This window comes from Nansenia antarctica (genome assembly GCF_963989245.1).
Source record: "Nansenia antarctica genome assembly, chromosome: 6".
NCBI lineage: Eukaryota > Metazoa > Chordata > Actinopteri > Argentiniformes > Microstomatidae > Nansenia > Nansenia antarctica.
Genome location: NC_137676.1, coordinates 57,375,113 through 57,388,410, shown reverse-complemented (window position 1 = coordinate 57,388,410; position 13,298 = coordinate 57,375,113). Strand labels below are relative to the sequence as shown.

General features: G+C 46.7%; 3 protein-coding genes across 3 annotated transcripts in view; 1 reads left to right on the top strand and 2 right to left on the bottom strand.

The window, feature by feature from the left end:
- The window catches only part of LOC308161191 (histone H3.2), a gene marked incomplete at its 3' end in the record, with an annotated part of 320,132 nt that overhangs the window by 301,753 nt on the left and 5,081 nt on the right, over positions 1–13,298 (bottom strand). The gene's annotated exons all lie outside the window — the stretch shown is intronic.
- cfap97 (cilia and flagella associated protein 97) lies at positions 2,754–10,925 on the top strand (the record flags this gene model as incomplete). The annotated part of the gene is made up of 6 exons (XM_080534665.1): positions 2,754–2,852; positions 3,237–3,344; positions 5,576–6,236; positions 6,983–7,284; positions 10,457–10,604; positions 10,735–10,925. 6 exons carry the CDS (start codon positions 2,754–2,756, stop codon positions 10,860–10,862), a joined length of 1,446 nt encoding a protein of 481 aa, XP_080390791.1. The 3' UTR covers positions 10,863–10,925.
- slc25a4 (solute carrier family 25 member 4) overlaps positions 12,250–13,298 on the bottom strand; it is a gene marked incomplete at both ends in the record, with an annotated part of 4,745 nt that continues 3,696 nt past the window's right edge. Inside the window, 2 exons of the mRNA XM_080533181.1 lie at positions 12,250–12,407; positions 13,178–13,298. The exon at positions 13,178–13,298 is cut by the window's right edge and continues 20 nt beyond it. Of these exons, the coding sequence (XP_080389307.1) occupies positions 12,250–12,407; positions 13,178–13,298 (279 nt within the window). The remainder of the gene's footprint in view (positions 12,408–13,177) is intronic.

The following is a 13,298-nucleotide window of genomic DNA, read 5'->3' as shown; positions in this document are numbered from 1 at the left end:
TGGTGGCTGTTGTAGAAAAGCAATTGACCATTGGAGGGCGGGGGTTGTGGACTCATGTACCACTGTACAGGGTTTTCCACACACGTACACAACGAGGTACACCCGTACACACACACTCACATAGGTTCTCCAGCAGGACTCAATTAATGAAATGTTTGGTTCATCTCTGGTGTACATGCATACAGGCCATGGAAGAGAGAGATATGTCCCCATCAACACCATAGGCCTATATCAACAATACTGCACATCACATAGGGGAACATAAGAAGTGGGGGAAATGTTTTCTTTTTGACATGAATACATGTTTAATTCGCCTTTCACCTTCCCCTACCCATTTGTTAACAATGGCCAGGGTGCGAAGTTTTTCAAACCCCCAATTGAGATGAGGTTCGAGCCTGGCATCAATGTCATTTCCATGAGCCTGAGGCCGAAAAACCCTGAAGTCCAGAAAACCGCCCGTGCCTTTATCCATTTCACACAACAGCAAAGTCGCAGCCCTGCAGAGTAAGAGGAGAAGGCCACCCGTTGAGAAGAGTGGAGAGAGAGGCTACTTGGAAACTCTCCTGTCAACAGTATATTATTTTGATGACATTTTCCCAACACACATTTAATATGTGAACACAGGCCCGGCCCCAAGACTTTTGTGGCACTAAACAATTTCTGAGACCTTTATGGAGCTAGCATCTTACTGTACTTACTGTACCAGCTACTGTACTAGGCCATACGGTTACATGTTAATGTATGTAATATTGTTATGAGATCATTTAGTGTCAATCAATGGACTTGACGTGTGTGTGTGTGTGTGTGCGTGTGTGCGTGTGTGTGTGTGTGTGTGTGTGTGTGTGTGTGTGTGTGTGTGTGTGTGTGTGTGTGTGTGTGTGTAATACAGCAAGGGAAGCAAAGCAGCCAGTCAAACAACAATCCACAACACAAATGAATGCATTTTTATTGAGGAAAAATAATAGGATGGAGCGAGAAAAAGTAAAGAGAGAAACGTGGAGTAAAGTCGCCTAAAACAAAACGTATTTCCTATAATAATAATAAAGCACTTTGAGCTGCAACGTTTGCTATACAAATAAAAGTTATTATTATTAAAGTTATTATAATGAACTTTGGATGGCTATTCTATAATTCACCTGATCTGCTGGCCTGATAGTGTCAGGGACGACTCCTGTAATAAGTAAATTAATAATAATAATAATAATAATAACGACAACAATACACGTTATTTATACAGCATCTTTTTAAAACAGTGTTACAAAGTGCTTGACAAATGAGCAGATAAAACAGATCCCAAAATATAATTTGGAAAACTGTGGGTATCCGGAAGTGACGTTGCATAGTTACAGTCGCTAAGGTAGTCCCATCAGCCAGCTATCAGCTGTGAGGCTTAGCTGTCTCATTTACCTCTGTTAGACACCTTAGACACCTTATAAGGACATGTTAAGTTATTAAAGGACATGCAGACTGTTTAAAGGACATGCAGACTGTTTTGTCGTAAAGCGGCATAGCCGAAAAACGTTCTTAGCACTGGCATGCCAGGTAAGGTTGCGTTAGCTAGCTAGCACCGTTGGCCAGGATGTGAGTCTGGCTAGGACTGTTTACATGCTGCTAGCGAACTGTGAAGTTGACTTTAGTTGATTGCATTGACATGACAACCACCGTCGCTAAGTCCAAACTGTATGGTTGGTAGTCGTCGTACACTGAACTAAATTATCATCTTAACCCTAACCCTAAAGCTGCCATGTTAGCTACCTAGCCTCTTGCTGTTTTCTTACTTCTATCTGTCAACAGGTGTTTTATAAGGAAATGTGACAGATTGTGTTGGTCGGCATGTCAACCGTTCTGACCACAGTTACTCTCCAATGGGGACGAGTTGATAGTTTCAATCAGCTGCCAAGCTAAATAGCAGTTTGGGGACTTCAAATTCAAAATATCACAAATAATGCGAAGTAGTGTACATGTAGGCTACCTGTCAGTTCGTGTTGTCATTACACTTACTAGTGTTGGTAGATATCAAGGTAGGTAGACCTAGTCGTTCCCATCAGCTGTTTGTCACTGTATTCCAATGACAGCCATAGTACATAGCCACAGTGTTCATGTTGTTACAGTAACACTGCCCTCACAGCTAGAGTTAGATGCCTCCAGATTACAGGTGAAACGTTGTGTAGCAGTTTGTGAAAAAAAGTTAGATAAAGAACGATACAACTGTGTCGATTGAGTGTTGCCCTAATTCATGGTCAGTCTATACAGTGTGGTTCTATGGTTCTGATGGGGTCTGATGTTGTGTTTGTATGTGGATGTGTGTGTCTGTCATGTCTGTGTGTGTCTATCTGTCTGTGTGTGTCTATCTGTCTGTCTGTGTGTGTCTATCTGTCTGTGTGTGTCTATCTGTCTGTCTGTGTGTGTCTATCTGTCTGTCTGTGTCTATCTGTCTGTGTGTGTCTATCTGTCTGTCTGTGTGTGTCTATCTGTCGGTGTGTGTCTATCTGTCTGTGTGTGTCTATCTGTCTGTCTGTGTCTATCTGTCTGTGTGTGTCTATCTGTCTGTCTGTGTGTGTCTGTCTGTCTGTCTGTGTGTGTCTATCTGTCTGTGTGTGTCTATCTGTCTGTGTGTGTCTGTCTATCTGTCTGTGTGTGTCTATCTGTCTGTGTGTGTCTATCTGTCTGTGTGTGTGTGTGTGTGTGTCTGTCTGTGTGTGTGTGTGTGTGTGTGTGTGTGTGTCATGTGATCTCATTTCCAGCTGTGAGCCATGTTGAACCCTCCAGAGCTGCAGGGAGAGGTGGACCACTCCTTCTTCGACAGTGACCGTGATGATGAGGAGGATGAACACAGGAGCGTCATAGAGCAGGTGGGGAGGCTGGGGTTAAGGGGGAGTGGGAGGAGTGGGGAGGCTGAGGTTAAGGGGGAGGATGGGGGGAATGGGGAGAATAGGGGGAATGGGGGAGTGGGAGGAGTGGGGAGGCTGGGGGGGAGTGGGAAGAGTGTGGATGCTGGGGGGAGGGGGAGGAGTGGGGAGGCTGTGGAAGCTGGTAGGTACAGTAAGCTGGCTGCTCCACACATACAGGCCAGGGGGACAGGGACAGACCTCTACTCTGGTGGAGTGACACCCCCGCCGAGAAGAGAGGAGGACAAGGAGAAGAAGAAGGAGGAGGACAAGGAGGAGAATGAGAAGGAGGAGGAGGAGGAGGAGAAGAAGAAAGAGAAGCAGCAGCAGAAGGAGGAGGAGGAGAAAGAGAAGCAGCAGAAGGAGGAGGAGGAGGAAGAGGAGGAGGAGGAGGGGGGCAGTAGGAGCCCCAGCCATTGCTCTGGGACATCCAGCATCTCCTCCATCAAACCCCAGGTGAGACCAGAGAGGTCACTACAGGTATTGACTACCTGGTTAACCCCAGATGAGGTGGTGAAGGTTTCAGGGTTTAACATGTCAGACTCTGGAATTTACACCAACACATAACATAGCTTATAACCCTAACCCTAACATATCTCTGTTAACACAGTTTGCAGGCTGCTGCACCATCTCTATGATGCTCTCGCTGCTGAGGAAAATAGACTTGGGAGTGTAGAACTCTGCTGTTTCATAGACGTTCTGATGTCACATGCTGTTGGGATAGTTAGACCTCCAGGCATCAGGTTCATCTCCATGGATACTCAGAGAGTTGGTGGTGTTTCAGGGAATGTTATTGTAGCTAACAGCAGTAATGACACAATCCAAACTGTCTGTGGCTAGCCAGTTGTTGTTCCACTCTCCACCACAAGAGGGCAGTAGACACTCAACTAACAGCTGGTCAGTGTCTGTTGGAGGAAAATTTGGTTTATTCAGGAATTAAACTGAATGTTATAATGAAGGAATGAAGAGGACTGTGTCTCTGTAGTAGACTAATCCTGACCCTGATTCCTGATACTGTCCCTAACCCCTAACCCTGACTCTAACCCTGGCACTAACCCCTGACCCTAACCCTGACTTTAACCCTGACACTAAACCTGACTTAAGCCCTGACCCCTAACGGCCAAGCTCCACCTGCTGCGTCGCGTCAACTCGCCATCGACGTTGCGTCAACTTCCCGTTGTCCAAGCTCCACCTGCTGCGTCGCGTCAACGTTGCGTCAACGTCAACGTTCTACTCTAGCTCCACTGGCATTTTTTGTATACGGGAGTAATTTCACCCTTGACTGCAATTATGTCCACAACAATAACAACATCATACAGAACATTTTCCAATCAGGGTAATATTTTATCTACATATTCCCAAATAGATAGTTGCTAGTTCAGTAGATGTTCAACTAACTGTCAACAACATTTCAACTAACTAACCACTAATCCTAAACCTTGCCCTAACCTTAAATCTAACCCTATCCTTAACCATAAATCTAGTTACATATCAACAGAGTTGCAGTTGATAGTTTGAGCAGCTGTGGATCATCTATAAGGGAATAAAGTGTGACCCCAGTCAAGTAGGAAATGTCATACTGTCATATGCTCCACCGAGCGCGAGGAGAGCTCAGAGCGCGAGGTTATTAACAAAGACGTTCATAGCGGGAATTTCTGGATCAGGAGAGCACCTACATTCTCTTACATCTCTTTCATCAATTATGGGTACGTATAGCTTAATTTATCCACATCTGCTAGCGGTTTATTGAGGACACAAGTTGGGTTGTATTGACATAGAGCTGAACGTCCATTCCTGCAACAAGAGTTCACCACAGGTGCGGTGATTGACGCCGGGGCGTCTCATTGTGACGTCTGCGTCCATCCACCGTCAAAAATCAAACTTTTTTGAAAGTCTACTTTGGACGCAGCCATCGGACGCAACGCTGACGCGACGCAACGCAGCAGGTGGAGCACCTTTAATTGATTACAATGCATTTGATCCCAATTTCGGACGCAACGCACATTAGACGCAACGCTCGATGGCCATGGTGGAGCTTGGCCGTAACCCTGACTCAAATCCTGACACCTGTCTCTGACCCCTGACCCTGACCCCCGACCCTGCATCACACCTTCAGTGAAACCATTTCAGATTCATTGGATCTTTAATCAAATCAAATCAAACTTTATTTATACGGCATATTTCATTCATGAAGGAAGCTTCACAGAACATGAAGAATAAACACAGGCAGAATAAGAAGATAATGATTTAATGATGATTTAATTTAATATTTTCCTTTGATTTATTTTTCATTAACTGTAATCAAATTCTATGACCAAAGGAGATGCTCGATAAGCCCCTCTGGGTTTCTTGTCTTCCTTGCAACTCTACCTATGATGTATTATGGTTATTGTATGTATGAATATTTTTATTTACTGTGTGCTAAATAAAAAAATAAAAAAGATATATGAAACTGGATCCAATATACATACAAACACCATGGCAGGCTGGGGGAGACGTGAGGACTGGAGAGTATCAGAGCCCCTTTGTTCAATGTTGTGTGTGTAGTTTTTTGTTGTTTTGTCTGAAACTTTGTCCCCCCCTGCTGCTGTTGAAACATGTCAGGTAAAATAAAATAATAAAGTTTAACTCCTGAAACTGCCTGGGGGTAGATTAACTCCTGAAACTGCTGTTTCCATGTTTGTCAGGAGGAGGGGGAGGGGCTCCCCGGGGCCACCCGCTCTAGCCACTCCCACACGGAGTCATCACCAGACGACAGGGACGATGAGGACGATGATGATGATGATGAAGATGGCTACCACCAGAGCCAGGACGAGAGTGATGAAGAGGAGAGGAGGACGCAGCCGCACGCCACGCCCAGGAAGATCAGCAGGAAATCCCGCCCCCGCAGCCGGAACACCACTTCCTCTGAGACGGAGACAGACAGTTCATCAGACAGTAGCAGCAGCAGCGTGGAGAGCTACTCCTCGTCCCCCTCCCCCCCGGCCTCCCCCTCCCCCCAGCCCCGGGCGTCCTCGCCCAGACGGAAGGCCAGGCTGGGCTCGGCCGCGGGCCGCCAGAGACCCTCCACCCCCAAGGAGAGGGAGGGGGAGGCGTCAGAGGACACTGTGACCGACGTCACCCCCCTCTCCACCCCCGACATCAGCCCCGCCCGCTCCCTCCCTCCCTCCTTCCCCATGGGGCCAGAGACAGCGGGAGGGATGGAGGGAGGGGGAGGCAACTTACAGTCCAGGAACAGCAACAGTTGTTGCTGTTGTCACAAGGAGGAGGTGGACGAGGAGGAGGAGGAGGAGGAGGTGGACGAGGAGGAGGAGGAGGATGACGACGACGACCCAGACTTGGAAGAAGGTGAGTAGAGGCAAGGAGGTGAGGCGTGTCTGTGTGGTTTGTGGTGTGTGTGTATTCGCCTGTGTGTGTGTACATGCGTGCGTGACTGAGACCCATGTGATTCCCAGGTCCTCCAGGAGCTCTGTGGTGAAAGATGTGATTGTTTCTCCTCATATGTTGTGGTTTTATATGACGTATTGATGTGTGTATTTAACTGTGCTGTGTTGTTGATGTGTAGTTGTAGAGAGAGTGTGGGTAGGTTGCCCCTGCAGTAGACGTCTTGCCGTCAGTGTGTCCTCCCATGTAGAAATGAAAACTAAAGGGGAACTTTACGCCAAATCCATGTTCATGTGTATTTCTGGTCAATCCTTAATGCACCGTCTCAAACTATCGTCATTTCTGCTTCCGCTGCATCATAGCTATCGAAACGACAGTCTGTGTTTACTTCCTGAAAACGTCTCTTACCACATTAAAATACATCAGGCGAGAGTTTTTGCAGAAGACCCCTTGACTCAGAGGTAATATTAAAACATGATTTTTTGTGAATATGTCGACTATTGTCTAATGAAAACAACCAATCCACTGGATTACAGGGTCACATTCTACTGTAAATACACTGTGTATTTCCTGTGGGTGTAGAGAGGGGTGTGTAGACAGCCTGGGTGTAGAGTGGTCTGATGTGTGTGTGTGTGTGTGTGTGTGTGTGTGTGTGTGTGTGTGTGTGTGTGTGTGTGTGTGTGTGTGTGTGTGTGTGTGTGTGTGTGCAGGCTGCCTGGGCGTAGAGGGTGGTCTGATAGGTGTGACCAGTGAGGGTCCTGGAGGAGGCAGGAGGAGGAAGAACTACTCGTTCACCAACGCTGAGGTCCAAAGCATCGACCGCGAGAACCAGAGACTACTGCACCAGCTGTCCCGCCCTGCTGCCCACCCCCTCCCCCACCCCCACCCCCTCCCCCACCCCAGGCCAGGCAGCACAGCCTCCAGCAGCACCAGCGCCACTCCTGCTCCACGCATGTACCACAGCGCCCTCAACAGGCAGAGGCTGCAACAACGTATCGAGAAGGACAACCTGGTCAGTGGGGGGGGGTCCCTTTCTTTTCTAGGGGCCTCATTTATAAAGCTTTGCGTAGAACTGGCGTAAACGGCTTGCGTACCTACGCAAAGCAAGAACATTTACGCACACCATCATTTGGATTTATAAAACGATGCGCACGCCAGTGGAAAGTTCCATGCCTGCTTCCCTATATGAATCACAATCAACTCTAAATGTTGCACACGTGAATGAGCGTCTTTCCCACCCTTTTTGACGCCCATAGTTGCCTATAATAATAATAATAATAACTTTTTTATTTGTATAGCACTTTTCCTGCAAATGATGCATATAAATGGTCAGTCAAACTGCTGACAGAACGCGCAGAAAAATACATTTCACCCTGTCAATTTCCGCGCAACGAACGTTCTCGCCAGACCATAATATATACATATATAATATCTATGTTCCAGACTACATCGACAACGGAGTCAGTTTAAACGTGATTCGTCCTACTGTTCACCTTATTATTTATGATAATACATGTCATAACATCCAAGTATTGTTTAATAATTACAGATGCAATTAAATATGATTCCTGGTTAAACTGTACAACATATTTGAGGGGTTGTTTTGCATAACAGATATCCCTTTGTATTTATTATCTTAAATCATGTTTTTTTCTTTTAGATTAGGTTAGATTCAAGCTTATTGTCATTGACAAGTACCAAGACAAGGAAATGCAGTTCATCATCTAACCAGATGCATTTCATGATCATCAGTGCATTGTAGAAAAGCCATGAATGTTTCAAGTTTATTGTTACGTTACATTACACTGCAACGTAACACTCTCGTAAGAGAATAACATTCTTAGGCTTCGGTTCCTGACATTGCACGACATAAGGCAATAGGCATAATACAAGATAAAGGTGACAATATTACCGGTAAGACAAGATACACTGGTGGTGCAACTAGTAATAATAGATAGTTCAGTAATAAAGTGGCTGTGCGCTTAAAATGTTAATGTTCTTCAATGTATGGATATTGCAATCATTGGATTTATCGGGACGTTACCCACTGAGCACTCGGGAACAATGAATCGGGAACGGTGCTCAACTTGTCCAGCCTCGCTCTACATGTATGTGCAATGAATACGAATATAAAAAGCATTTGCATGAATATCAATATGATACGTACAGTAAAGATATGTACATTGTGATGGGTACAGGACAAGGCAGAATAAGATATGTGCAGTGTGCATGTATATTCTTTGTGTACACTCCTTCATATATAATATGTGAGGTAATATTTCGATTTATGTTGGTGGAAATGGTATCCATTTCAAAGCGTTTCTCCTGTTTCATCCTTCTGCCAGCGGAGTCGCAGTTGACTCTCCAGTTTCTATGCGTACGCATTGGATCACAGTGTGATAGAGGAGCATGGATCACAGTGTGATAGAGGAGCATGGATCACAGTGTGATAGAGGAGCATGGATCACAGTGTGGTAGAGGAGCATGGATCACAGTGTGTAGAGGAGCATGGATCACAGTGTGATAGAGGAGCATGGATCACAGTGTGATAGAGGAGCATGGATCACAGTGTGGTAGAGGAGCATGGATCACAGTGTGATAGAGGAGCATGGATCACAGTGTGATAGAGGAGCATGGATCACAGTGTGATAGAGGAGCATGGATCACAGTGTGATAGAGGAGCATGGATCACAGTGTGTAGAGGAGCATGGATCACAGTGTGATAGAGGAGCATGGATCGTAGAGGTGCGCACAGTTTCATGCCACGTTCCTTTTTTATAAATCCCAAAATTGCAGGTTTTTGGGCATACGCAAGCTTTATAAATGAGGCCCCTACACTATTAAGGGTTATAATGGTCTGTATAATGTCTGTCTTCCTTTGTTAATTGCTTTTTTCTCACCATTATGATAGCAATATACTCCTTCCTGCAGGGCAATATTGTGCAAACACTGCTTCTGTTCCAACACTGCATTTATACAGACAGGGTTTGTAATCAACAGAAGTTGGGACACCTGTAGGAATTGTTTGCGTCAACTTTCGAGGCTTTCTATTGTAACAAGGTTTGGGTTGTGTGTGTGTCTGTGTGTGTGTGTGAGATTGTGTGTGTGTGTGTGTGTGTGTGTGAGATTGTGTGTGTGTGTGTATCTGAGTGACAGACAGCAGCAGGTGACTGGGACACAGCCAGGCCGACATTAGAACTAGAGAGTTCACTCACCCGGGGGCACACTGTACCCCATCGCTCTCCCACTCTCTCTCTCTCGCTCTCTCTCTCTCTCTCTCTCTTTCTCTCTCTCTCTCTCTCTCTCCCTTTCCCTCCCTCTCCTTCACCCTCTGTCTCTATCTCTGTCTCTGTCTCTTCCTCTCTCTTCCTCTCCCTCTCTCGCCATCTCACTCTCTTTCTCTCTCTCTCTCTCTCTCTTTTACTCTCTCTCTCTATTCTTGGAGTGAGGTAATTGAAGATGGCGTGTGATCAGTTTCCCTCCCCCCTATTTGGCAGGCAGCTGATACGTTCAGGACTGGGGTTCATTTTCAATGACATTCAATTCATGTCCTGGTGAGTTCTCTATCTCAGGGACTGTCCTTTCTCTAGTTGGGAGAGGAAAGGAAGGAGAAGGAGGGAGGAGGGAGGGGGGGAGGGAGGGAGAGAGAGGTGTGTGCGCTCCTCCTCCTCCCTCCCCTGTCCAGTGCTAGTCTTGTGTTCAGGGTGTGTTGGTGGGGAGGTTCTGCTGCTGACGTTCTGAGGGATATTTATAGGCCCAAGCCCATTTCTCGTTTTTACCCCTACCCCTCGTTTTGGAGTGCCACTCGTCTTCATCAGTCGTATCAGCATGGACGCATGCGATTCGTTCACAACTGAAGTTTCACGCTATCATTCGATCAAACAAGTCATCAAATAAAAAAGAACAATGCTTCATCACCAGGCCAGTTCATGACAGAATAGCGGTACTCTGTAGGCTAGCACCCTGTGTTCCTACCCTGCCAGTCTGCACTGATATTAGAGGAGCGGTAACAAGTGCAACAACTTTGCGGCTGGACTTTAGTAAATTTTTTAGAGGTTTTACTCTAACCTCTTTACACCACCCCTAACTCCCTTTCTAACCTTTGTCTGGAGGAGCAGAGAGGCCATGTCACACACGTTTAGCTGTGTGTGTGTGTGTGTGTGTGCGTGTGTGTGTGTGTGTAGGCGTTCCTGCGGCGTCTGGAGGCGGTGAAGCCCACCCCAGGGATGAGGAGATCGGACCAGCTGGCAGACTACCAGAGGCAGGCAGGGTACCTGGGCCTGTCCCCCCCTCTCCCCCCCCACAGAGCCACCTCCAGGAGGGCATCAGCAGGTAGGAGAACCCCCCCCCCCCTCTCCCCTGTTGAAGCTGTTTGGATGTTGTTGTGTTTTTAAACTACAGAAGTAGATGCATTCTGCATTCTGACGGCGACCAATCAGATGTGTTCCCTGTGTGTCCCCAGGGCCGAGCTCCAGACCTGGGACCACCTCTGGCCCCGCCCCCCCCTCCACCTCACCTGTCCCCCGCCCTGACAGAGCCAACGGCCCTCGGCCCCGCCCCCGGCCCCGGCCCCGCCCTGCCTGGTCCTGAGAGGAGAGAAGTGAGGAAGAGAGGAGAGGAGAGGAGGAGAGAACAGAAGAGAGCAGAACAGAAGACCCCCTAGACCTTCAGAGGTTCTCCAGGACCAGATGTTCTAGGAGGTTCTCCAGGACCACCTCCTCGCTGCTTCTGTCTGCCTGTTGGGAACATGCTGAAGCTCTTCATTCTCCCTTGTTGTTTTGTAATGATTGTCGCTTTGCGATGGATAATGAGAGATTTTTCTCTTCTTTTTTTTAATCTTTGTGCTCCAAAATATAAATATATATATATTTAGAATATCATGGTCCAGAGACATATTATTGTATATTTTTACATGATTTTTTTTACGTGATTCCGGTGTCGTATCGTTTCACAATAAAGCTTCTTGTTGCTCCGCGGGCCTCACCTGTCACCTGTCACCTGTCACTCACCTGTCAGCAGGCCAATGTGTCTGGTGGATGAGCATCAGCCAATGTGTCTCCTGGTGGATCAGCCAAAGGGTGCAGACAGTCTGATCTGGTACTTAACCTGGCATCATGTATTTAACTATCACACACACACACACACACACACACACACACACACACACCTAAGACACAGGAGGTCATCAGTGTGAAGGTGCAGGTCATCAGTGTGAAGGTGCAGGTGGAGGTCATTAATGAGAAGGTGGAGGTCACACAGCTGATGTGATGACAAAGGTGACGTGGTGTCTGTCAGTGGAGATGTGTCTGTGGTGTTGGCTGACACAGTCATCCAGTAGCTGCCGGTCCTGAAGTGATCCAGACCTGATCCAGGCCTGTCTGCCTGTCTGTCTGTCTGCCTGTCTGTCTGCCTGCCTGCCTGCCTGTCTGCCTGCCTGTCTGCCTGTCTGCCTGCCTGTCTGTCTGTCTGTCTGTCTGTCTGTCTGTCTGTCTCACTGCTGCAGTGGGTTCATCAAATATCAACAATGACAAAGAAAGGCAGAGGAGATTGTAGGTTTTTCTATTTTTATTCTTATTAAAAGGATGTATGGGGGAAGGTGGGGGGGGGGGGGGGTGTAGTCTATCAGGACTGGCTGTCTGAGAGCCTGCGTCCTGACCAGAGATGTGTATATATACAGGTTTCACAGGAGTCACGTGTCTCCCCTTAACACTCCTGGGTTGGTCAACAGGACACACACGCACACTCTACACCACACGCTACACACTCCTGGGCTGGCCAGCAGGACACACACACACACACACACACACTCTGCACACTACTCCTGGGCTGGCCACCAGGACATACACACGCTACAACGTTCTACACACTTAAGACATTATGTGGCCTGAAGGCCTTCCTCTGGGACATTAGAACGTTTGTGTTTGTCTGCGTGTGTGTGTGTGTGTGTGTGTGTTTATGTTGACTGTGTGGTGTGTGTCTATGTGTACTTCTTGATCTCGTCGTAGAGGACCAGTACGAAGGCTCCTCCCATGCCTCTGATGACATTGGACCAGGCGCCCTTGAAGAAGGCCTTCCCGCCCTCGTCCTTGGTGATTTTCCTCCAGCAGTCGATGGTACCAGTGTACATGATGTCAGCTATACACACACACACAGACACACACAGGTTAGAGAGAGAGAGAGAGACAGTACATGATGTCAGCTACATCGTAACACAGGATGGTTACCATGGATACAATCATACTCATAATAATAACAGTAATGCATTTTATTTTGTATAGCTTTTTTTCAGTACTCAGACACTACATTCCATGGAGAGAACAAGAATAGATAGACACATAAAAAATAAAACAATAAAAATTGTTAAAGATTAAAAGCAAGTTTAAGAAGCAGGGTTGTGAGGAGAGGTTTGAAAGAGGAACAAGTCGGTAGCCGACAGACATTTATTCAGAAAAATTTAAATAAATGTCAACATTGTTGAAAGTCAATGACACACTCACTAGTCAAGCCAAAACATTGCAATGCAATGGATACGGTGAGTAATCCCTACTACTACCTAGTTAGTGTAGAGTAGTGGGGATTACTCACCGTATCCATTGCATTGCAATGTTTTGGCTTGACTAGCGAGTGTGTCATTAATTTTCAACAATGTTGACATTTAGTTAAATTTGTCACAGTAAGTGAACATTTTGACTGGTTGGGAACTTGTTCCCGGTTTCACCAGCTGCTGTCACATATACAGTATATCATTAAACTCATTGGTTGTTACATGATGTCTGCTATAGGCCAGCTATAGAAATAGAATAGATAATAAACAGATCTATTGATTATGACTCCCTATATTAATCCCTATATGACTCCTACATTAATCCCTATATGACTCCTACATTAATCCCTATATGACTCACCTCCTTTGCGTCCTGACTGCATCATCATGCGACGGCGCACCGTGTCGAAGGGGTAGGAGATGATGCCAGCGGCCGCTGTAACCGTCTGGGCGATCATCCAGCTGATGAAGATGTGTGTGTT